This window comes from Phalaenopsis equestris, unplaced genomic scaffold (genome assembly GCF_001263595.1).
Source record: "Phalaenopsis equestris unplaced genomic scaffold, ASM126359v1 Scaffold000002, whole genome shotgun sequence".
Classification (NCBI taxonomy): domain Eukaryota; kingdom Viridiplantae; phylum Streptophyta; class Magnoliopsida; order Asparagales; family Orchidaceae; genus Phalaenopsis; species Phalaenopsis equestris.
Window position 1 is genome coordinate 44,359,087 of NW_018164444.1, and position 26,594 is coordinate 44,385,680.

The 26,594-nt window shown below is 38.9% G+C and overlaps 1 protein-coding gene across 2 annotated transcripts in view; it reads left to right on the top strand.

Moving 5' to 3' along the window:
* LOC110020824 (vesicle-associated membrane protein 714) overlaps positions 1 to 26,594 on the top strand; it is a 67,260-nt gene that overhangs the window by 32,324 nt on the left and 8,342 nt on the right. The window contains exon 4 of one of the 2 annotated variants that reach the window (XM_020719091.1): positions 21,573 to 21,620. The exons of the other annotated variant lie outside the window; for it this stretch is intronic. Within the exon in view, the coding sequence (XP_020574750.1) occupies positions 21,573 to 21,576 (4 nt within the window). The 3' untranslated portion in view covers positions 21,577 to 21,620. The remainder of the gene's footprint in view (positions 1 to 21,572; positions 21,621 to 26,594) is intronic. 2 annotated transcript variants of the gene reach the window in all.

Sequence of the window (26,594 nt, forward strand, 5' to 3'; positions counted from 1 at the left end):
AAGCATCACAAAGCCTCTCTAATTCAGAGGCTCTTCATTCTCCATTGGCTGTGGGTGGAGGCCGCTGTTATTGGCAAGTGATGCTTGGTGCCATTTACCTTGGACCTGCTATCGTTCAAAGTTTGAAAAAGCTTCTGGCCTAGTAATCTCACTGCCCTCTTGAGCTTGGAGTGTGAGTTTTCTTGTTTCTGATGGTTCCACATTCATTCAAACTTTGGATCAATCCATTTATACTCGAGGTGGATTGAGTGAGAGGTTTGGATCTAAATTGTTAATTGAATTACAACTCGTCTTGTTAATCCTTAGCATGCTCATCCTATTAAATTGAATATCACCAACCTCCGTGAGCAATAGGCACATGAAACTCTGTCTCTTGATCTGGTATAACTTCCACTGTGCATTTTGCTTCATCACTTTACCAACATTTCAGTCTCCCTCCTTGGTGGCCTGACTGGCTTTACTATTGGCATTATGAGAAGTTTATTTTGGAAGGACAGATTGTTGGAATCTAATTGTTTTCTAGTTTACCTTTTTGGGTGGTTATAGGTGTTTAACCCTCTTGGAGGAAGTGGAGAGGTTGCCCTTAGCCATATATTCCAGTGATATCGGAGCTAACGCAAATCATAATAGAAAAATAAATATTATTACTTGAAGCAAATAGGAGGTTGCAATCAAACACACTTGAAAGGGAAAATACAACACACATGACACAAATTCACGTTAGGGTGGATACCAGTTGGTGGTGGTGACGGTTAGGGGGCTTGGAGGGGTGGCGACAAGATAAGAAAGGGATTTCCTGGCTATAGATGAGGGATGCCAGCGCTTAGGAGCAGCCGGGACAGCAGGGCGGCCAGGGATGACAATCCAAAAGCGGTAGTTTGCTGATTGGGATGGCTGGACAACAGGGAACAACAACAAGGAGGGCTGAGCAGCTGATTTAGGAGGATAGGAGGTGGCCGGAAAGAGCATTGCAAGAAAGAAAAACAACAGTGGTTGTTCTGGGAAGCTACAACGAGGAAAGAGGCGTGGCAATGATGCGAGGGGTGCCGGGGAGGAAGGTCGATGATAAACACTCCCTCAGGAACGAGTTACAGCCGGGGCGCCACTCAACCCTTGGAAGAAAGTACCACCTCTGATGAGCTGTAGCCGGAACACTATCCGCTTTTAGATACAACACTAGAAGGGAGAAACCTTGACGCTGACGGTTGTTCTAAATAGAAACATGACAAAACTGACCTAAAACATAAAAAAAACATGTATAATGCTAGGGTAACTAAGGAGTGACCCCTATAGGATGGGCAGTAACCCCTTGCAAACAGGATGGCAGGATGACCCTAAAATAGTTCAAACCGAGCAGTCAAGACTATGCTTGGTGTGGTCTTGCGTGACACAGACGTCTCACTTTAGTGGCATGATTACGTGGGGGACCTTCTGTCTCCCCATAGTATGATGTCAGACCGATCATGTTGAGTTGATAAGAACCGGCGCCGCATCTCCTGTTTCATCTTGGATTAGATAGTAGTTTTACTCTTCCCTTCTTGTTGTCAAAGAATCTTCAAGTTTGTTTATCACTGAGATGCACTCTTAACATGCTGGAGGCTATTTTCGACATTGTCTAGTGGGATGTCCTGACACTCAAAACACTTTCCAAGGTTCAAAGCCACCTGATGGCGTGTCCTGATCCATATAGCCATTAAACTATGATAAATCTACTTTTACTTCAAAATTTTTGGCTTCTCAGATATTCTTGGTCAAGTTTTCTTGGTAGAGCTTCTTCATCCTCTACATCCCTATGGGGGAAGAGATTCACTCTATTCCTTCGATCTAGCAAGTCACTGTTGTGGCTATGGGTGACTCATCCGGGTTGCCTCTTGAATGTGACAAGCCCCTGTTGTGGTTGGCAGGTTTCAAATTGCATAATCTTCTTAGAAATCTCCTGGACACCTTTTTGTGGATTTCTCATAAACAGCATTGTGCATGTTCCCCTCGATCAAGCTTCCAACTATTATCTCCGTGGCATGGCTATGGCTTGGGTTTGGGAAGGTGGAAGCGGGTGTATGGGGTTGTGTATGGTGGGAAAGAAAATTTTTGGCTGATCGGTTTAGAAAAATTAATAAATAGAAGGGTTTTAGGTGGAGATAGAATTGGTATTAGTTAGCTATGATATCAAATGATATTGAAGTTAACCCAAATCATAATAGAAATGCAAATATTATTACTTGAAGCAAATGAGTGATTGCAATCAAACATATTTGAAAGGGAAAATACAAACACGCAACACACAAACCCACATTAGGGTGGATCACGGGCGGTGTTGGTGACTGTTAGGTTACTTGAAGAGGTGGTGGCAAGGTAGGGAAGGAGTTTCTGCGGTATGGATGAGTGGCGACAAAGATTATGGGCAGCTGGAACAGTAGGTTGGCAAGGGATGGCAATCCAAACAATGAGTTTGTTGTTTTGGGTTGTCGGACTGCAGGAACCATCAATTGGTAGGTTTGGTGGTTGATTCGGAATGAGGACAACAGAAATTGTGAAAGGGAGGTAGTCGGAAAGAGAACTGCAAAAAAGAATAGCAACGCGGCTGCAAGGAGGAAAGAGGCGTCAGTAGTGCAGGGGAGGAATTGTCGAGGATAAATACTCTCTTGGGAATAAGCTATATTCGGAGTACCACTCGACCATGGAGAAGGTCACCATCTTGAACAAGCTATAACCAGAGCGCTGCCCGTATTTGGATACATCTCTAAAAAGAAAAAAATTGTACGCCGACGACTATCTTGAATAGAAACCCAACAAAGATGACCTAAAACACAAAGAAACAACATATCTAATATTATGTTAACTAAGGAGTAGCCCCCATAGGGTGGGTGGCAACCTCAAGCAAGCAGGAGGGCATGTTGGCCCCAAATCGTTCAAACCTAGTGGTTCGGACCATGCCTGGCGCGGTCTCGCATGACATAGACTTCTCGCGTCAGTGGCGTGGTTACGCTAGGGAAGCAAACGCTCATGCATTACCCAATGGGGATGATTTGCGAGGCCCCTGATCCTAGGAAATCATTCAGGAACAGGGTTGCATCTTAGAACCAAAAGCAATAAATCATGTTCATTTGTAGAGGTTGTAATCAAAATTTTGAAGATATCTAATCGTAGTTTGCATTTTAATGACAAGATTCAAGTTGTCATTATTGGTGGTAACAAGATTCATATCTGCCAATACATCTCCAAGTGGCTATTGTCTTTTATGCAATTTGATAATAGGATGATTCCTTCAATGGAAAAGTTCTGCTTGATCAAGTCATATCATTATTCCTTCTTTGCCAAAGTTGGTGAGAATGCTAATGAACACTAACTGGAATAATCTTTTCTGCTTTGCTTCTGCCACCGTAGTCTCAAGGAACACTTTGGATTGTTTGCTTAGATCTAGGGCTTAAGCCAGCCTTTGATACAGATAGAATTGCTTTTAGTTAGAGAAAATGTGGTCAAACATGTGGGGTTCAAGTAGCTTATACACGAGGTTTTAGGGATTAATGCCTTCTGACTTTGCTTAAAGAATTTTCGAAAGACTAGCCAGATTTAGAAAAGCTATCACTTGTTGGCTCAACAAAGAGTTCTGCAATCTATAGACAATATAATGATTGAATTTAACCTTCCTAACCGCAATGTAGCAGATTCATGCCTATTAAGATGGTAAATTTACTAACGTCAGTTTGGACAGAGAAAATTTTAAGTTAAGCTTGGAAGCTTACCTTGGGGAATTGGTGCTTGAAATGAAGGTCTAGTGCATTTTGGCTTGAAAGGAGAGAAATAACAATGCCTCGTCCCACTGCTTGGCCAAATAATAGTAGTAAAATTTTGATGTGGTTCACAGCATGTTTATATGGTCCATATCAAAGCGGAGGACATCAGTGTTTCTTTTGATGAACGTTTATAGGAGTGGTTATCTAGAATAAATCCTTAAAGACCAATATTTGTAGAAATCTCTGGACTAATTATAGTGAGGATTTGATCAGTCAGATAGTCCTCCATATGGAGCCGGATTAGAGGCTGGCCTAATGGCTTCCCTCCATCCTTATTTCTAGATATTTGGGAAGTGGTTGCATCTTTTCCTTAACTAATCCTTAGGAAGAGCTAGGCTAGATCGGCATAATTATACACTTCTCTCTGAACCTAGAAGCATGTGAAGCTTGCTAGGAATTCGAGTGAGTTACTCGTTTGATTTTGAAGATTGTCTTAACTCTATTTTAAATATTCTGATTGGTTCATCTCAAATATTCTTAAGAAATAAATTCATTCTAGCCATAATGTTTGCACTCAAGAAATCAATCACCAAGATAAGGTGAAGAATGAAAAGGGCTTTCTCATGAAGTTGGATTTTGAAAAGTTTTTGATAGAACCTATTGGGAGTGTTTTTTTTTTTTGAAAGTCTTGATTGCTATTTTGATTATTGGACAACTATGAAGTTCAATAAAAAGTATATACTCATGGTAAAAAGTCAACATCAATAGGATGTTCGGTACTGAATTTTTTTAGGAAGAGGATATTGGAACAAGGGGACCTCAAGTCACTTTCTTTTTATTTCATTCACTAGCATGCTGACATAAAATGTTAGAAGTTTTATGCCATATGTTTTTTAGGGGTTTGATTGTGGGTAAAGGGCTTTATAAATTCCTATGTTTACAACATTTTTATCTTTTGACAAAATGAGAAAGAAAAACTTTTGCGTATTTTTACTTATTTGAAGCCCTTATTGGTCTTGAATTTTAACTACCATAAAAATTCCATTTTTGGTATTGATTTTTTCATTGAGAGACAAGTATTTTGATCTGTATTGGAATTATGTAACTCGCTTTTTGTCCATCACTTATTTTGGTATGCCCTAAATAAGGATGAGGACATTCCTAGACTAGGGAACCTTAAAAAGACTCACCCCATTGGTTTTGGATATTCTATGTAATTTTTTTAAGAGGTAAATTAAGCGGGGAATAAGCACTACTTAGATTTTTCTCTCATTAAAGTCTTACAAACTTGACTTAACAACTTATTTTCTTGGGAGTGCGCCCCTGTGGCTAATTACACTTATTTTCTTGGGAGCTCTTTTAATGAGTTAGTGATTGTGTTATCTTGTGATGGCTTGATCCATCTTTATTTATACTTGTCATTATTAACAACTAATAGGTATCTCATCTCAAAAAATTTTCAGGGAGCAAAATTTTCTGGCAAGCCTTTACTAATTTTAGGATTGATGTCTTTATATGCTATATATACTCTCACATACTCGAGTAAATGACTATTAAAGATCATAATGATCTTTGACCTTAAGTGTACGGTGTGGTGCAATAGTGTGTGCGAGGCATAACCCCTAGTTTGAAGGTGTTTACCACATCCTTACTAGTGTTGGCATTCTTAGTATCGGTGATAAAAAGTTGGGTTGGGGGAGTTGCCCGTAGGAAGCTGTCGGTCATCTGAATCGAAATCCCTTCGCCCGCTTCGGAAGGACGTTTTAATTTACATATATATTTAAGTTTAGAAAAATATAAAATCAAACTGACCTCATAATTTTCACAGTATAGATGAAAGAGCACTCTACCTCAAACCCTATATCTATCCCGAGGGATAAACACAAGACTGAAAAGAATGATTTAGCTGGGGAAGACATGTTCTGCTGTTGAAGATGGTCGTGCTGCCCACCGCGCTAGTTCCAAGCTCCTTGTCGTGACGAGTTTAAGCTTTCTAGGGTGTCTGGTTATAATGTCAAATCCAGCAGCCCTATGGTTGTAGTTCTTTAAATATTTTATGGATAACATGTTGAAGTTGTACAGTGTATAGCATAACAATAGAGTATGTAGCACAGAACAAACAGTAGAGTATGCAGTAAAGAAAACAGTACAACATGCGATGTAAATAAAAGTAAAATGTACAACAGGGAAGTGATTATAAGAGAATAACATGCTGTAAACATAAAACAGACCTGTATACTTGGGAGATCCGCTGTTCTTTAGGTGTAATTGATGCAACTGGTGCAAGCAACAAAATTTGAGGAAGCAGACTGAAATGCTTTAAAGAAGCATCGTCCATAAATCTCGAGAAAGTTCATCAAAAGACTCACGCAAGAGAAATGCGAGGAAATCGACGAATCGACAAATCGATTAAAATCATAGAAAACACGGGAAAATCTCGAAAGAGACCACGAGTACTTTGTCCAAAAATTCTAAGAAAGACATGAAAAAGTCCGAAAAGAGGGGGACCGCAAGCACTCGGGTCGGGGCTAGGCTCAACTATATATTAGTACTCGAGGGTCGTCGAAGGCTACTCGGTCACCCGGATGTATAAAGCCCGCCACTCAACTAGAAAGGTGTCCAAAACAGGTGATCAACAGGTAGCCTGCCACTCAATTCTTTAGCCTAAACAGGTGATTAATAGGTGGACAACCAATGTTTAAAATATATTTAAAATTTATGTTTTCAACATGCACATATGTTTCAAACATGCGAAAAGTGGGCTGTATCAATTTTGTATGTAGCGAAAAATATATTTTTGTTTTAGAAAAATGTGTGTTTGTTCTTATCAAATTTGTTTTTATCAATTTTGAAAAGTATTTTTCCACGAGTTGATCGCGCTGTCGGGCATAAAACTACCAACAACCTAAGAAGGTTCGGGTCAACTCCCGCTAGTCTTGTGTCGGTGAATGATACTGTCATCCTATAGCTCACCGGGTTCCTGAATCGGATCCTGATGTTTTTCTGAATCGGATTCTGATGTCGTAGGATGAAATATCATTCTGCTCTTTCTCCGGCGTGCCTTTGTCATCACCGCCCTAAGCTCCAAAACAAAACCGATCTACTTGCGACCTTGCTTGATTGTTTCACGTATAGCAAAAGACTATACGTGGACACTTATGTATTAGACATAAACATAAAAAACCGAACTAAGAAGCAAGGAAAAAAAGTAACAAAAATGGGGTGAGAGAGGAGACACTGATCCACCTAAAACACTGAAAAGACGGATGACGAATCAGCCCTCAAAACTCGTAACGAAAAGACCTGAAAATGAAGACCCAAAGATCCTTGAATTGAAGACCCAAAGATAATGAAGACCCAAAGATCCTTGAATCAATCTAGAAGGATATCACTTTCTCACGTTTTTATAAGTGACTTAACCCAAGTCAATGTGACGATCACACACAAATGACTTTCTAACGTCGGTATCCAAACCCATATCAAAATTAATATTTCCCAACTCCCGAATTAACCAATAGCCTAAAATCTTCTCGCATAACCAAATAAATGCTCACTGTCGGGGTCAAAAAAAAAAGAGGAAACAACCACCAAGGTTTTCGGTTAAGGCAGCCCAAAGAACAAGAGAGGCTCACGGCCAAGGCAACCCAAGACACAAGAGGATAAGGCAAGCCAAGGTTAAGGCAAGCCAAACTAGCTATATAAGGGTCTTTGATATACATAAGAGAGTGCAAAATATAATCATAATTTCAATCAACCTACAATCATCTAAGTCATCTAAGTAGTTCAAGCCCGAACAAGAAGGACTAAATCACACCAAACAACCTCAAATAGGTCTCACGGGTAAGGATTGCAAGAGGTGTAAATCTCAATGGTGAGCTCATGGGTAGGACCAAAGGGGGAGGCTAACTCAACCACATCACAAACCCACGGCTAGAAACCAAGCAAATATCAAAACTACAGCCTTACAAACTTTCAAACCAATCCACCAAAACCAGCTAACAGTTCTCGAATAAGGACAACACAGTACGCCAAAACAGGCTCTCGGGTAGGAGCTAAGGCCAACAAAAATCAAAACCCAAGCCACTTCTCGGGTAGGGGCAGGACAAGGCAAAACCGAGCTCCCAGCCAGGGCCAGACCGAGCCACAGCTGAGGTTCAAACCCAGGCCACAACTAAGACTAGAAAACATCTCTATGCCCTCAAGACATCAAAATATAGGACTACCATATGTTTCAAACAAGAATAGCTATGGAACTCCTCCAAATCAAAATAAATTCCTCCACAATATGTATATTTAAGCCAAAAACACTCACAAGAGGCCAAAACCAAGCCCAGCAGGGGCCAAAGCCAAACCAAATGACCTACCAACAAGCTCACGGGTAGGACTAAGAACAAACTAAATAAAGCTCCCAAGCTACCTCTTGGGTAGGAGCTAAGGCAAGCAAACCGAACCCCCAAACAAAGTCAAACCGAACCCTTCAAGGCCCAGATGTAAAGTTCGAGCAGTTAGGACAAAGCTTCAGCCAAAACCAAAAGCCCATTCTCAACAGAAATTAAAACTCCAGCCACCTTAAGGTAAAACCGAGCCATCCAAATCCAAGGACCAACCCGCATGTCTTTGAAACATCAAGATATGGAGCCAATATACATCTTAAATAAGAAGAACAACATAGAGAGCATATTTGGGCCACCAACCTAACTATTCCAAGCATGCAACAATTTCCAACAGATATTTGAGCAGGGAAGATGCCTCACGAAGAGCTAAACCAAGCCCTCAAAGCAAGCTACAGAGCTTTCCAAATCACCTAAAATTTTTTGATAGCATGCATTTCAGGCCAGGAAAAGCCACAGGGAATCAAAAATCGATTTCCACATATATATGAAAAGCAAAACAAGTTTTCCAATACTTCATGCTAAGCAAGAGTGAATAAAAAAAAGCCTCATAGTGCATCTCAACATGTATTCTAGAGGAGCATATGTTATCTCATAGCCCATATTCATCACATTTCCAGTTGCTTTAAGTAAGAAAAAAAAAGAAAAGAGAGAAGCTAATAACATGCCACATTCTCACTCTCCTAAGCAAATAACCATGTCGAGCCCCTAAAATATGCCTGCCATTCTATTTTTACATGCTCAAGTAATAAATATCTCAAAGTATAGGCGCAATAATAAACTAGCATGCTGTACCATCCAACAGAGCTATTCTCAGTGGCTCGGCGGAGAGAAAACCGAAAGGAAGCAAGGCGCAAAGGGGGGGAGGAAGGTACCTCCTTAAACCAGAATGCAATACAGTGATTTTAGAAAGAGAATACTTCACAACCTACACTCCTCTTCAACAGCCAGAGGAAGTCAACCCCAGCACTAGGGACTAAAGAAGAAAGTGAGAAAGAAATTTGGTAGAGTATTCCCTTTCGAAAATTTCCGGCCCCTTGAAACGCACCAACGAAAGCCTCATATAGATCAGAGATCAGGAGAAGGAATGATTAGGAGATCATATACAATTTGATGGCTCAAGAGGAGCAGACGCCTCCATACGGGCGTGCGGGAGGCAGAGGATGAGATACGATAAGGGATGGGTCGCGGGATCGTCCCGCGTGCGCAAGTTGAGCGCGGGAACAAGACGGCACGAAGGAGAGGCGAAACCGAGCGAACCGTGGCTAGGGCAGAGGTCTATGAGCACGAGAGGAAGAAACGGAAGAGGGGAAAATATTAGGTTAATGATTTTTAGTATAAGTTAATAATAATAATAATAATAATAATAATAAAATATTATTTATTATTATAATTAACATTTAAGTATGTATTTTCCCCAAGACGAACCGTTGCAATGAAACGAACGTTCCCCGTTGGCAAAATCGATGTTTCAGACGCATCGACGCAGTCCGTTTCGTCGTCCGGAGTCGCCTGGGCAACCTCGTCGTTGATCGGGTGAAAATGCGTCGCGGTTCGAATCCTATCAAAGTTACGGTATGAGTTCAATCAAATAGGACGGTGCAGAGGACGGTGGTGTCAAATCAACGAGTATAGTCAATCCTGAGGCCGGCAGTCCTATAGGAATACTCCCTGAGTTCTTTCAGAGTAGTCTTACCTGCTAAGCAATAGCGGTCAAAACTACTATATGGAACGTCAAGTCGAGCGAAGAAAAGTTCAGAATTGCTAACGGGGAGGGCTCATTCACTAGTTTTCTAGGAGCAGTCGACAGAAATAAATGTCCTACAGCTAGATCCTAGGCTACTGAGGAGGGGAAAACTGCACTCGACCGGAAGCGAGGTCAACACTTAGCTTGATATTTTGGTCACATTGATATAACATCAGCTTCTTTATGAGTTCTAGTCAACTAAAATTTGATTTTTTTAAAAAAATCTTTAGCAAAAGGGCAAGCATGGTTAGTCCATGTCTCACATTCAAATTTGATGAGGCCATTGCTGTAATAATTTAGGATGATAGTCGCATGAAGTTGAACTCTAAGACGAGTGGATTTTCGGGTGCACGATCAACATTTGTTGTCTCGAGGTCGAGTATGATAGGTGTTCAGGGGGAGACTCGCAACTGTAGTGAAGTTGGACATCTGAGCAAGGCCTGCCCTAGGCCACCTAAGGAAAGAGAGCAGGCCAACGTGGACAGGGTGGAGGATATGGTCATGGTTGCGGTGGTCGAAAAGATAAAAAAAGGGTTACCGGGCAAATTTGATGGTAGCAGAGGAGAGAGAGATATGTGTGATTTTTACCAATGAAGATCATGAGTGTCTGGAGTTGTTGAGGAGGAAGCAGAAAATAGCAAAAATGGGGCTGAGGGTGCTTCAAACCAATCGTCAACAAAGGGTAACATTGTCACTTATGCTCACTCTGATAAAGGTATTTGTGATACACATGCCCTTGCCTCTATTTCCACCACAGGATCATTAGAATGGATGATAGATTCTGGTGCATCTTGACATGCGAAAGGTACTGCTAGAGAGTTTTTTTCCTATACTCCCCTAGCAGTACTGAAGAGCATCCAGAATGTTGTTGATATAACACAATCTGTAGTTGGTAAGAGTATATTAAGAGGTACCAATTATATGACTTCGTCAAATATTTTGCATGCTTCTTTGCCAATGAACTTTTTATCCATTAGTGTCATTATTCTCCAACTAAAATGTGTCGTTTCTTTTGATATTTCTAAGACGATCTTCTAAGAGAAATGGACGGGCCGGACACTTGGGACCGAAATGTGGCATAGTGGACTTTGGTACTTGGTTTAGGAGGGGATGGAGTCAGCTTGGACAGTTATGGTAAAGAGTGAAGTAGGTGAATCTAAGAGTGTAAAGGATGTGGTTCTGCAACATCACAGATGCATGTGACACTCTTGTTTAAGTTTATTGAGTCGACTGTGTTATTCTTTGTATAGAGTTTAAGTTTATTGAGTCGACTGTGTTATTCTTTGTATGAAAAGACAAATAAAGAAAATCTTGTTTGTGATGCTTGTGAGTTTGACAAGTTTGCTAGGAGCTCTTATATCAGTTATGGGAATATGATTTCTGGTGTTTTGACTTGATTCATTATAATGTTTGAGGACTTTGTTCATTAAGTCTTATGAATGGTTATCGATATTTTGTGATATTTATTGATTGTTTTTTTTTGTTTTACTTGATTATATTTGATGAAAAGTAAGGATGATGTGTTTGCTTGCTTTAAAGAATTTCACAAGGCAATCCAGACTCAATATGATGTCGAAGTGAAGATATTGAGGTTTGATAATAAGACAGAGTATACCAACAAAATATTTAGAGAATACTTGTCAGCCCAGGCAATGCAACATCAAACTACATTTTTATACACACCAATACAAAATGAAGTAACAAAGAAGAAAAATAGACACCTTCTAAAGGTTGCCCAAAGCATGATGATCACAATGAATGTCCCAAAGCACTTATAGGGTAAATAGTTTTGACAACTACTCAATTGGTCAACAGCATGTCATCAGGGTGTTGGATTGGAAGTCCTCTTGTCAGATGTTAAAAAGAGATGATGGTGGGATCCTCCAATTGAAAGTGTTTGGATGTGTATGTTTTGTGAAGGATAATCGATCATCGCTAGAGATGCTGGATCCCAAAGCTGTGGAATGTATGTTCTGTTACCCAAAAGGGGTACATTTGTTGGAGCTTGATAGGGAGATTATTTGTGAGCATGGATGTGTCATATAGAAAGTTTGAACTGTGCTACACCCAGGAGGTGACCTTACCCTTCGGTGACTTGCCATTGGAGATATGAGGCAAGACAGGGTGAGTAGAAATGATGAGAAAGTGGTACGCGTGGGAGCAATCTCTTGTCCTATGTTGTAGGATGAATCACTTGAGGAACCAGAAAATGAGAGTGAACCCAGAGGCTGTGGGATTCAGGCTAAAAGTGAGCTAAGAGTGTATACATGGATAAGGAAGCAAAATGAGGGAACGGTGCTTGCAGTGCCATTTGTGCTAGTCAGTCCCTTGTCCTGGTCTTCTCTAACTCTTGAGACACCTACACCATCTACCTCAGACTCGAAGCTCCTAGGTGATACAATTCATTTTCTTTCTTCTCCTAACCCTTAACTTTAAGGAGGATCTCTCGCAACAATGCGAGACATCTTTCTGATCATTTTTGGGTGGGAATATGACATTACTAACATTGTTTTATATTATAACATATCATATTTACATAGTGCATTTATTGCATCTTTTGATATTGTCACTATACCAAAGTGTTGGCAGGTAGCTAAGGAGGATTCCGAGTGGAAAACTACTATGCATAAAGAGCTTAGGGCTCTCGATAAAAATTGAACATAGGAGATAGTGTCATTACTAACGGAAAAAAAAGCAGTTGGGTGCAAGCGAATCTTCATAGTGAAGCAAATTTCATAAGGGAAGGTGGAGCAGTACAAAATATAACTGGTGGCAAAAGAGTACAATCTGACATATGACATTGACTATGATGAAACTTTTGCACCAATAGCAAGATGAGTACAATGAGAACACTGGTTTCTTTTGCAGTGAATGGTGAGTGGAGGTTATACAAATTCAATGTGAAGAATACATTTCTTCATAGTGAGTTACTCAAGGAGGTATATATGGAGATACTGCCAGGATTCAATACAGTCCAGACAGTGGGCAAGGTGTGTAAACTTAGGATGTCAATATATGACTTGAAACAGTCTCCTCGAGTTTGATTTGACAAGTTTAAAACACTATGGTGGATATGTGATATCAACAGATCAATGTAAACCATACGGTGATATTTTGACAACATGAATGTCACATTATACTTACTGTGTAAGTTGATGACATCATTGTCACTGGTGATAATGAGATAGAAATTGCCTAACTAAAGGTAAGATTTGACAATAAATTTGAGGTGAAGGATATTAGATAGCTTAGGTATTTTCTTGGGATTGAAGTGACACGTAGACCTGAGGGGATGATCTTGTTTCAGAGAAAGTATGCGCTAAATCTCCTCACAGAAGCATGCATGTCAGGTACAAATTTGCAGTCTCTTAAATTGACCAGAAGGTCAAGATGAGTGCAGATGCAGGAGAGCTGTTTGATCATGAGAGGCACTAGAAATTGGTGCGTCGTTTGATCTGTATGTTACACTTGACCTGACATCTCTTTTACAGTGAGCGTGGTGAGCTGCTACATGCGTGATCCAAGGAAGAGCCATGTGGATATAATATCATATTTTGAGATATCTGAAGAGTGCATCAAAGAAGGGGTTGATCTTTAGAAAGAATGGGCATGCAAACTTTGAGGGATTTTGTGACGCTGACTGGGCAAGTTGTGCAGATGATAGAAGATCCTCCTCAGAATATTACATGTTCGTAGGGGGCAACTAGGTCTCTTAGAAGAGCAAGAAACAGTTTAGAGTAGCGAGATCAACAGTCGAGGCAATGTCTAGTGCCATGGTCTTGGATTTGCCTAGACGATGTGGCTGAGGGCCTTGTTGGTCGAGTTCAAGGTGAACCAAGGAACTCAAATGAAGTTGTGGTGCGACAACAAGTCAGCAATCAGCATCACGAACAACCCGATGCAACACGATAGAACCAAATATGTGGAGATTCATATATTCTTCATTAAGGAAAAGTTAAATAACATGCTATTAGAGTTAAGTCATGTAACCACTGGTGAGCAAGTGGTTTCTGCTTCTCTAATGGACTTAGTTCATTGGATTTGTCTAGGTTATGTGACAAGATGGGTGTAGTGGATTCAGTGTTGAGAATTGGACTTTATTTAAGAGAATATTGAAGAAGTCCAAGGGTTTATTTGTAAAACTTCGTAATATCCTATTTAAACCCATGTTATGAATATAAAGAAGAGATTTTTTGAGTAATTCTTTCTATTGTAACCCTATTTGGGGCTTGATTGGCTTTACAAATATTCACTTGGAATAAGAGCCAACACAGTAGTATGCTTCATATTGAGATGAATATTCTAAAGATTTATTATTTGGGGACTGTGATGTTATTTAATTTAGTATGCATTAAGGGATCATGAGATAGTTTGCCAATTGAATGTTATCATGTTTTATAAATGTTGGATTGGTGACATTTCAAAGGGACACCTGTATTGCTTTAGCGTTGTCTGTTTTTTTTCTTGTAAGTTTTGATTTTCCCAATTGTTTGGGACTCTACAGACTAAGAGCATGATTTATATCACCTCAACAACTATGGCTGGTTGAAGCGGCTCGGGCCCTTAGCTGCATAGTCAACTTGATAGGATCAAGGGCAAATTGTCTATTGGATAAATATCATGTAGTTCCTTGAGGTTTAGACCACACTTAATGTAAATCTATATTTTTGACAACCCCTCTGATGTGGGGCTAAGAGGCCAGCCGGCTAAACCCGCTGGCAGATGGACCTGCAACACTAGTTCATAGAAGCTCCGGTCTAGGCCCCAACTAGATGGCGCGTCAATTAGAAGGGGCAACAATGTTGCTAGCCCCTTCTCTGACTTCCTCTTATTTTATAACCCTATTGGAGCCTTTCTCTTCTCTTATTTCCTTATTGGAGCCTTTCTTTTTTGTTATTTCTCTGTTCGAGTCCTTTTAAGTGTTGTTTTTCGGAATTAGGGTTAGTTATTGCTTGTTGTTGTTTTAGAATTTCCCTTGTGGAGTCTTCTCTCTCCCTACTTGGGTTGTATCTGACTGGTGGTGCTTTGACTGTATCTTGCTCTGAGGTGGTGTTGTATTTTCTTCTATCGTCTTCCCTGCCCCTTCTCCACTCTTCTTAGTCGCAGGCCACCGACTGCTCAAACCTGCACCCCAGCACCCTATCGCCTCTTTCCTGCAGCACACCAATGTTGTACGACCATGCCACCTTCACCCCAACACACAATCACCGATCTTCATGCATTCTTTTAGCTGTCCCCCTCTAGCCCACCTACCAGCCTCCAAATCTCCCTCTCTAGCCTACTCATCAGGCTCCGACCCAGAGCCGCTCCTTTACCACTTCGCTGACGCCACCACCACCCTTGGATCTTCTCTTCTATTCCTAGTAGGAGAGTTGTGTCGTTGTATTTTCCTTTCTAATTTGAGTTGTGTTATAACCCTAATTCAGTTTCGATAAAACTTTGCTTTCGTTTTCGCTAATTCTTCAACTAATTCCGGTATCATTTGGTGTTGGAGCAAGACCAACCATAGTCCTATCCTAGAGTTTTCCTAGCATCCGTCATAATTCAAATTTTTTTCCTATCACTAAATTCCCTTTTCACTGCCACAAATCTCAATCCTTAACCATGCCACCAAGAATATATATGCTTGATTCCACCCGGGAAAAGATACGACGAGAGCTGCGTCGTTTTCAACAGTGACTAGCAGAGATTGATGAGATGACCCATGAGGAGGTTATTCTCGACTGAGATCTGGAGACTCAAAAGGGGGAGAAAGAGAGCAGTATATGAATCTCTTCCATAGGGAGAATTTCAACGATGAGGAAGACATGCCACAATGTTTCAAAATTTAGTATAAGATGAGGCCTAGAGAGAGGTATTTGAATCCCTTACATAGGGAGAGTTTTAGAGAAGAGATATTAATTGGAGGGCACAGGGTCTTCAACATCAAAGTGGTTCTTCTAAAGTTTGATGGAGGTATAGGTACATAATATTTTACTGATTGGATGCAATCTTTTGAATGGATCTTCGAGTAAAAGGATTTACAGAAGATAAGAAGGTCAAATTGGTTGCTATCAAGTTGATGAAAATTGCCCATTTGTGGTGGAGAGCCTACAAAGACGAGAAGACGGAAAGCAACAAATAAGATTATGAGGTGGGAGAAGATGATGAAAGCGATGCAGAGGAAATACCTCCCACCCCATTACTTTTAGGATATGTTTCTGAGGCTCCACCACTTGCAACAGAGGGATCTATCAGTAAGGAAGTTCATAGAGCAGTTTGATTAGTTGCAGATGAGGTGTGATTTAATCGAGCCAGAGGAACATACCATAGCTCGTTATCTAGGGGCCTGAGACTAGCTATTAACAACATGGTGCAACTGCAACCTTATTTGTCGCTTAGAGATGTTCATACTCTAGCCATCAAGGTGGAAAGACAATGGGAACAAAGCAGGCAGCACGTCCTTCTGGTAGCATTCTTAGTTAAGCAGTCACCTACAACTACCACGACCGACAGGGGCATCTCGAGAGGAACTAGCAAGCCCAGACAAGGAAGTGACAAGCCGGATCAGAGTGAAAATAAACAGGATAAAGGTAGTTCCTTCAATGCAGTACTAGCCAGGAAGTGTTTCAGGTGTCACGAATACGACCACATAACCTTTAGTTGTCCCATGAGCCAAGTAGTCACCCCCACAGATCAAGGTGCCGTGGAAGAAGTTAGCAACAAAGGTGCCGTGGAAGAAGTTAGCAACAAAGATACAGCTGAAGACCAAGGTGAGGTGTATCATTTTCCACCAGATGAAGGAGAAGCGCTCGTAGTTCGACGAGTCCTACAGATTGATATTGATACGAGGAATTCGTAACAGTTTTGTGATAATATATTCTACACCTGGTGCATCGAGAACGAGAATGTATTCATTCCCATCATCGATGGAGGGAACAATAAGAACGTGGCATCTACACAGATGGTTAATAAATTGGGTCACACGACTCAGAGGCATTCCCGGTCGTATTCATTGATGTGGCTGAAAGAGAATCTGTTCAGCATCGACTGGAGATGCTTGGTAGAGTTCTTGTTTGGGGGCCAGTTGCGGGACCATGCGTGGTGTGATGTGTTTCTTACGGATGTCTGCAACCTTTTGTTCGAGACCGTGACAGTGTGACAGGAGGACTCAACACAATGGATTCAAGAGCACATAATCCTGCTTCAAGGATGGGAAGTGCATCATCCAACTTCCTTCGGCGGAACCCGAGAGCACGGGTGCCCTTACCAGCAGAGCAACATCAATGGGACCAGTTTTAGTGACAATGAGGTATGAGAGGATTGAGACACCAATTCCAGACATGAGACAGACACGACAGGGGCATTTTAGGATGTCACGATCCATGCCTTACCTGCAACGCACCCCCAGCCGAGAAGGTTCTTGTTACCCCATTTCAGATTTGATTACATCGACCGTGGATTACTTTGGGAGTATTCAGCGGCAGAGGCGAGACACGCAGACTCACAAATGATTGGACCAATTTATATGTTGAAGCTTTTCTTTTCTATTATTTCCCTATTGGAGCCTTCCTTTTCTGTTATTTTTCTATTGGAGTCTTTTTAAGTGTTGTTTTCTAAAATTAGGGTTAGTTTTTGCTTGTTTATGTTTCATAATTTCGCTTGGAGTTTTCTTCTTTCCCTGTTAGCGCTGTGTCCGATGGCTGGTGATGCTTTGGTTATTTTCTGCTGTGAGATGGTGTTGTATCTTCCCTTATCATCTTTTCTGCCCCTTCTCCTCTACTCCCTTAGCCGTCGGACGCTCCAACCTAAACCTCTGTACCCTGCCGCCCATTTCATGCAGCACACCAATGTTGTCCAACCATCCCACCTTCACCTCAACACTCGGTCACCAATCTTCCCGCATTCTCCTATCGTCCTTTAAATCACCCTCTCTAACCTACTCCACAGCCTCCGCCCCTAATCTGCTCCCTTACCACTCCGCCGACGCCACCACCGCCCTTAGATCTTTTCTTCCAGTCTTAGCCGGAGAGTCATGTCGTTGTATTTGTCTTTCCAGTTTGAGTCATGTTGTAATCCTGATTTAGTATCAATAAAAGTTTGCTTTCATTTCCATTAATTCCTAAACTGATTCCAGTATCACACTCAAATTCCTAGCTTCTTTTGATATTTAACTATTGATTCTCATCTTAGTTTTCGATTATAATAGAGGCAATTTTTTAATGATGTTACATATTTTGTTAATTTAGTTCATGTACCATTTTCTTTTCTCAAATTTGAATGTATTAACTTTTATGATCAAAATATTTATATATATATTTTTAGATTAATTTCTAGGAAAAATTTAGAGTTTTTATTAAAAAAGTTTTATCCTGTTTTTTTATCCAATTATAGGATTAGAGCTCTTTTTTTAATGATATATCAAAACTTTGATGATCATTTTTGGAATATCACATTTTCAGAGAGTAAATTGTTTCAAAAAATGTTGGAGATTCTTGGGTTATGGACTGACATTATATTATTAGGGTTCTTTGGGGATATATCTAAACAGTTAGGGTTCTTTGGTGATATATCCGCTGGACTGACATTCTAGTTCTAGTATCAATTGGAAATGGTCACATTTAATAACGGTAGAAAATTTTAGTAGATTTTATTATTTAAAAACCAAGTCCTTAATAAATCTTCAAATGATCATTCAATGTATAGGGGTACAAATAACTTTGGAGAAGCTATTGCTCGCTAAAAAGGTTATAGCAATTGGAAAACATTTATAAAATTAATAAATATGTTAAGTGGCCGATCTTCTCTATCTTCTCTTTGGGATTTTCTTTTTAGTCCTCACTAGAGATTTCCTCACTTTTTTTAAAAAAAAATTCTTTGTTGCTAAAGTTATTTGGAGACATTGGAGAGATAAATTGGGCTTTTTTTGTTATTTTCTTTGATTCCATGGATCTTTAGTTCAACTGTAGTCAGCTAGGTCTAGCATTCCCTAGAAATTTTAATAGTGCATTCTCGTAGTCCAATTGGGGGAGGGGGTGGATGAAGAGTGTGTTAAGTTACAATTGCTATGCTTAAAATGGCATAATATATAGATGATGCAAATTTGAAGATCACACCATTATTCTAAGAGAGGCATGTATGATTTGACTTCTTTAATTTTATCTTGAAGGGTTTACGCCTAGAAACTCTCAACTGGTGAGTTGAGATGTTGGTAATGTAGAGACATACATGCTGATGCTAGCAAATGCAAGTAGTAGCGACTTCATTTACTAAGGCTTGAAGGTATATTGATGGAAAACCCTCACAAACCAACAATTAGCAATAAAACGGCTGTGGAAGCATAGAAGGGGTTGGATAACTGCATATTTGATCTCGTAGAACGCCCTTTTATTTGTTGTGGAATGATTTTTGCTATGTTGCACTAGTAGGGCTTTAACATTTTCTCTTTGATCTCTTATCTTTTCTCTGTTCCCTAGGGGATTTCCAAGGAAGGGGGCGGGCTTTAGACCTTCTTGAAGATCTGGAAGCAATATCCTTTTACGTCGGGAGAAAATGAGTCATTGAGGCTTTGAATGAGTGTTGGTTAGCTAAGGTACTGTCTAACATGGTAGGGCTCACTCACAAGACAACTGGACACCTAGAAAGACATTTATTGATGTTGCAAATTTGAATGCCACACTATCTTGCCCAGAGAGACAGAGCCAATTAACTTCATTGATTTAAGCTCTTCTTTCTTTTTTAAAGTTGTGGTGGTGGTTTGGGGGGTCGGGAGTGGGGTTGCCAAGCAAGTGATCTTTATTAAATTTTACAAACTCTTTATGCCATAGGTCTTAGTTTTCATATAGCTCCCATCAGGTAAACAAAATGAGCATTGCATACATAATCAATTGACCCTTTTAATTTAAAGATCTAAGTGGCTATGATCCTAGCACACCCTCAATGGTTGAGTAGAGGAAATATTAATGTAGGAACCTACAAACTGATCTAATGCATGCATGTAGAGGCGGCTTCATTGGCTTTAACTTTATTGGAACTTGAAGGAAAACCCATATGAATCAAAGATCGACATCGAACAGGTTGTAGAAACAAGAGAGGCCAGATAAGAGGAGACTCGAGCTCGAAGTATATTCCTCATATCTTGTATGAGGATGATTGTGATGTTGCAAAATAGGGCTTCTTCTTCTTCTTGACATCCTATCTTTACAAGCACCATGGGGGATTTTACAAAGAAAGGAAGGGCTCTAGGTCTCCTTGAAGGAGTGAATCCAAAATCCCTTTGCATAAGGAGAAGAAGAGTTGGTGGGTTTTGAATGTTGTGACAAACTAAGGAACTGCCAGATACGATATGGTCCATTATTAAGACAATTGTAATAGTTTTACCGCACTTTGGTCCCCTATGCATAGACAATATGCAGAACTCCAGATGGCTATGCTGGATTTCTCAATTTTGGGCGTGGTTGCTTAGATCTGAATTTGTTGTCTTAGACTCATATTGATCCATTCGGCTTAAGGGGCATCATCTAACATGATTTGACTTTGTTTTTCTTGGTTGACTTATTCTGACCTTGTTGACCAAGGTTGACAGCTTTAAACCAATGTGTAGGGATGATCATGACCACTCCCAGAACATCAATTTAGACCACTCAAGAACAACATGCTATGTTGGACCCAGTGCCATCCCAATCACTTCCATTTAGATTATTTTATTTTTTATTGGTCAACAGATTTTTTTTAGATGTCAGCATGGCTAGTTGGAACTGAAAGCTACTTTCTGAGGGCGTGGAATGATACTCTGGTCAATTGTGAGTTTGCAAAGGCAAGGTTATGGTTTGGCTGGGGGCACTAGTTTTTCAACCAATGAACATGATTTGACTTGGAAAGTGTTAGGTAAAGATTAAACTACCTGAAAATATCCTTATAAATATTTAGTGGTTGAAAAGAAGAAAGCTTGCGTACCTCTCGGAAGATGCGCACAATGCACTAGAGCCTTTGAACTGCATTTCTAGAAGTTGACCAAAAATGGATATGTAACATACCACTAATGACCTCTTCCTTTTTTTCTTTCTGTTTTTTTATTTTCTTTTTATTTTTGATAAAACTCAGGATCCAAATTTCTTGGTAGCATGGCAGTGACAATGGGAATTCATTTGTGCTGTTGGACTGTAAGAATAGAAAAAGAGCTATGTTAAAATTCCTCTATGCAATTTGGTAAACCTTGATCCCGATGGGAGATAAGATTTGGAGCTATGGAGATGGTCACAAATAAACGTCTGCATTGTGAACTGTAAATTTATCAAAACTTGTTGAAGAGGAATTTATACATTTGCGAGTACAGTCAGCTATTGATTATATATAGCCAATCATACTCCTCAAAATTAAATGGTTTCTTTATAAATTAAAAAGAAAATGCTTCCAACAGAAGATATGTTGAAGAGGAATCTTAGCAGAAACTCTGTTGGCAGCTTCCTTGGCAATCAGGAAGAATGCTCAACTACTATTCTTAAAATGCACTTAAACTGTTTGTGATTCTGTTATACACTTGGAACACTGCTAAAACTCATACACGTTGCCACGGGGGATGCAATCAACTAGTGGCTGCATCCTTGTGGACTAACTACTGTTTGGAAAAGAATTCAGTGACTAAGACAAGCTAGGTCTTCTCTTGGATTATTTCTGATCTATTTATACATTTTGCTAAATCCTGATTGTGATTTGCTTCAGGTAAGAAGGAGCTAAAGAAATTACATCGCAATTAACTTTGGAGTCCAGGTTTGGTAGTTTTGGTTAATTACCAATAGTTTATCGAGCATTTTTTCCAAGCATCTGATACTTGCGGCTAGTAAGAGTGTTGATCTCATCTGTGATATTAAAATTTCTACTTTGGTGGATTTGTGCCTTCAGTCTATGTCTCACCTTTCACTTTTGTAACTTGTACATCTATCTCAAAGTCTTGGTTTTGAGGTTATCCTTCTTCATTATTTGCCAAGCTTTCCATCTTATGCAGGGACTTTGATTATCTTTCTTAGCTTGGGGATCATTTGGTTGCTCGTAGATAGAAACTTATTTCAGATTCCAACTATGAAATCTAGCAAATTTTATATTTTTTAAATTTTTTTCTACCTTCAGGCAACCAAATGGACCCTTAATTCCTACTTCCAGTGGCATTTGCTACTTTGTTGTTGAGCTGAAAACTTTTTTTAGCTTCTCTCTCTTTCTTTTTTTTTGCCATAGCTAACTCTTCTTTACCTTTCTTTTTTTTTTGGTATGGCTCCCACATAAAATTCTGGAAAATCACCAGGAGCAAATCAATTACCTGAAACCATCAAGGAAGTTCTAACTATGGCTTCCAGCGAATTTACTTGCTCTACAAAAAAGATAAACAAAATGTTTTGTAAATTAATCTAGAAGATAGTCATATTAAGGCTATTGATTTCTTAGTTAAAAGATATTTAGGAAAAGCACCATTCCCTAATGAATCTCATCTTACCTGAGAGGTTTATGAAGAAATTTTAGTCCAATCAAATAGTGTAGAAATACACAATAACTATAAGGATATAGAACAAGATATTATATGTAGCAAACACGTTATACATAATATAATCTATCACATGAATTGAAGATTAAACCCATATAAGGATAGAACAATAATTCTATCATCGAATTTCCAAAATAGAAATTCTATTAATTACATATGTATCTCTTGCAATGATGAAAGCCTTATTTATGACATTCTAAAATAAAATATTCCTAGAATGTTTAACTTATTTTATTCTGGTTCTACCGATGGTGGAACTATTTTGGTGTGAAGTTAGAAAATGTCTAAAAGTATAAAAGTCAATTACAATACATGGGTAGAATTATTCTAAAAAATCATGTTCATTCCAAATGAAAATTTAGTGCAATGGTGCACAAGGGTAATGTTTAACTTATTTTTCATGAATTTTCAAATTCCTCGGATATAGGTTTGGAATGTAGCTCCGGGAAGATATCAATTTTATTTACTTTGTCTCCAAAGACAATTTTTATTAAAATGGTGGTTTCAAATAAATAAAAAAGAAAAAAATTAAAATAAATTAAATATTATTTTGCAAGCAAATGAGAGCTCATATCTCTTATGTTAATTTTGTAAAAAATTATTCCTAGCAAATATTTGAGAGACTTGAAAGAAAATATTCCCATGAAACTAGTAATCAAATTAAAATGAGAATTATAAAAATTTTGAACAAATTTCATACCCAAATCGACTGAGAGGAAAAAACTAGTTTTAGAAATTATTTCAAATTCCAATGATCCAAAGAAACAGTGATGAAGAATCCATGGGCGCTTTGGAAGACTAGGCTCATGAAGAACTTGCTCATGGAATTGCTAATAGCCCATATGATCAGATGCGGAAGTTCAAAAATTTTGAGACCTTGGGAAGATACGAGAGAGTTCTAACAGCTGACAAATAGAGATGGTGAGAATTATCGAATTAGAAGTATCAATTAGTGGTAATGATCATCCACTGTTAGAATTAAAATGGACCTCAATTATTTTATGCTCCACTAATTAAAATGGACCTCAATTATTATACTTTTCAGTCATTTATTTTGTCTAATGTGTTATCATGTTGACATTTACTTTAAATTATGTTTAATTTAGTTTGGAATAGCCTCTTTTATATATAGGACATTTTTCCTGTGTTGGTGTGCAAGTTTTTAGAATAAATTTGAACATCTTAGTCGCCATAGTCTGTAGAAATCTTTCATCATGTAAGTTTTTATTATATTAATAATGATTTATTTTTCTATTATATAACTTTGTATCAGTGTCATGTTAGGTTAAATATCTGTAAGGAACTCTTACATATAAAAGTATATTATTTAGATTAAACTTGGTTATGTTATTTCTAAGATTATCAAAGTCTGGTTAGATCCATGATGGATCTTAGAAATCCTTGACTGGTTATTTTAAAGAAATAAACATACCCTTTTACATGTTATGTTATGCGGTAAGCAACAACTTCAACCTTCTTGGAAATTTTGAGATTTGTGCAATTGTAAGGCGGCAAGTCTCATTTTAATAGATGAGAAGAGCAATAAGACATCGTATGCAATTGCAAAATATCAAGCCCTTTGAAAATATTGTTGGTTTGTATATTGGCTTGAAGCCCAACGACGCATGGAGGGTGAAATAAACCTCATATGTTTGGTGTAACAACATCACATATAATTTATGTAGTTGTTTATTACAAAGTAAAACAATTGTATTTACTCAAATTAATCTATAATCTATTTGTAAGAGTACCTTATTCTTCTTACTTTTATGACTTCTAGTTTTAATTCTAATTCTAACAACTATTTTAATTCAGTTTTACATAGAATGATTCTCAATGACAAGTCAGAATTATAAAAACACAGAAATAACTAAATACCCTCTTAATAAAGAGGATTTCAGTAATTGGATTTTCCTTCATGATAATTTATTTTTTCTTGGATTTGCCTTGATCTTAACTCTTCTAAAATTGATGCATATAATAATAATGATACATATTTCTAAAATTTAATTTATTCATATTATTTTAATTAATTATGAACTCTACATTATTTTAGTTTTAATTTCCATTGTTTTACTTTATGAAATTCTAATTAACTTTATTTTGCTATTAAAATTTATTCTCAAATTATAATATGACCCAAACTTCCTTTATTAAAGTTTGCTCGGGTCAATCTTCCTCCTCTAGCTCGTACGCTTTGTCTCCTTCTCCCCTCCAAGTTGAAATTCTGTTTGTTTGAATCCTGATCCAATAATACTTTTCATTAACATTAATTACCTAAACACAACACACATGCATATATAAATTGTGTGATATATATATATATATCTGTATGTGTGTGCGTGCGCGCGCGCGCGTGTGTGTGTTTTGTGTGTGTATATTTTTAAAAGCCCAAGGGCTGATTTTATTGAAATAGAAAGAATGCATAAAGGTTGTATGAGAGAGCCCAAAAGAGGCACCCTGCCCATACAATACAAGTACAGTAAGACCAAAAAAAAAAGATACAGATAGACTCAATAAAAAGCAAAATAAATTTAAAACATACAGAAAACAAGTAGTTAGGGACGAGTCAGTTTAGTTCTGCCTCCTCTATTTTTAGGAGCGGAGCCAGATAACAAATTTTGAAGAGCGTGTCATTGCCCGGAGTAATTAAAGTATCATCCATTAAGTTTCCAAGTTGGAGTGTGCCCCCAGCCTTCTTGTTCCTCCAAGAAATGTAAATCTGTCATTTTTCATCTGAAGACTGGCTCATGTGATCATCGATTTGATTTGATATTAGAACCGCAGTAGAAGGAAAGACAGTCGTTGCCACCGCGATAGGTTCTAGTGTATTTGAAGTGTGAATTTTTACCTCTGCACCTGATGCTTCCTGAATAGGCCTGAATAGGAGCTTAGGAGCTGTGAGACTATCCTGATTTTTGGTTCAAACATTATCCGTTGTAGTATGGTCAGGAGAAGGGATCCCGGAGGCAGACACTAACTACTGTCTTGTGGTGATTCTCTCCTCAGATTGGCTGTCATCAGGTTTGTTGGGAGCGCTTTCAGGCATATGGGATGCACTAATAGTGTGTTCATGCTTTTAACTATTGGTTCTCAACTGTGTGTGCAATTTGAAATATTTGTCCTGCGATTGTCCAAACATCTTGCAGTGCTTGCAGTAGTAAGATTTTTGTTCTATAATAATTTTGGTCAATAACCATTGTGAGCAGATCCAGGCCAGACTTCTTCTACATCTGGTAGTGTACTATCTCTTTCAATCAAAATCCTTGCAATATAGAGTCTTGAGAAATGAACTGTAGGTAGATCTACCTGCAAAGGTTTTCCAAGGATAGTCTCAATTGCATATAAGATAGATAAGTTAAAGAATTGAAGCTTGAGTTTAGGTAATGAGAACCAGATATGTGTAATTAGAGGTTCTTGACTGGGATCAAAATTAGGGGTTCATTTGAGCAATTTCATATGTTTGCCCTTGATTGTGATGAATTTCTTTGAGAAAATCCTCGTGTAACCTTCTTCTATGCTCAGCTGTATCATAACATGTCTTCCGTCGAAATGACCCACCTGCCAATTTCCAACCAGTTTGAAATATTTAAAAACCTTTCTGATAATCTCCATCTTAGGGCAATCTAATTGGAACTTTCCAACTAGTGTAAATTTATATTTTCCTTCATGAGTTGAAATTTTAGTGCCAGAGATGGTTTGCTTTCCTTTTTCTCTATTTTTTTATGAGATTGTAATCGTCATTTCCTGCAACAAAATTGTGGTACATCTGCGGGAATACCGGACTATCTGCGAAATGGAAAGGGGAGCTGCGTTTGTGAACCACTGTAGCGTAGGAGAGTTTGGTGGGATTATCACCGGCGACGGAGGCAACATAGGAAAACCCTGAAGCCATTAGTGTTCTTCACACAAGCACTACAGCAAATGGTGCAAATGGTGCAACTGGTGCGCGAGCAGTTGAGTCGAGTAGTTGAGCAGAAATTGTGGCGGAGCAGTGGAGCGGACGACGCAGCAGACGACGCCTCGACGAGCCGACGACGCAGCAGGTGAGCAGGCTCAACGACATGAACTCCTCCACCAGCCAGAGCCAAAGACGAAGACAGAAAGGATCGAAACAAGCGAACAAAAACAGATGTCTGTTTCGAGCTAGGGTTCGCCATGAGCGGAGACCCTAGTAGAGCAAAGAAGAAGTCCCATAGCGTATATAT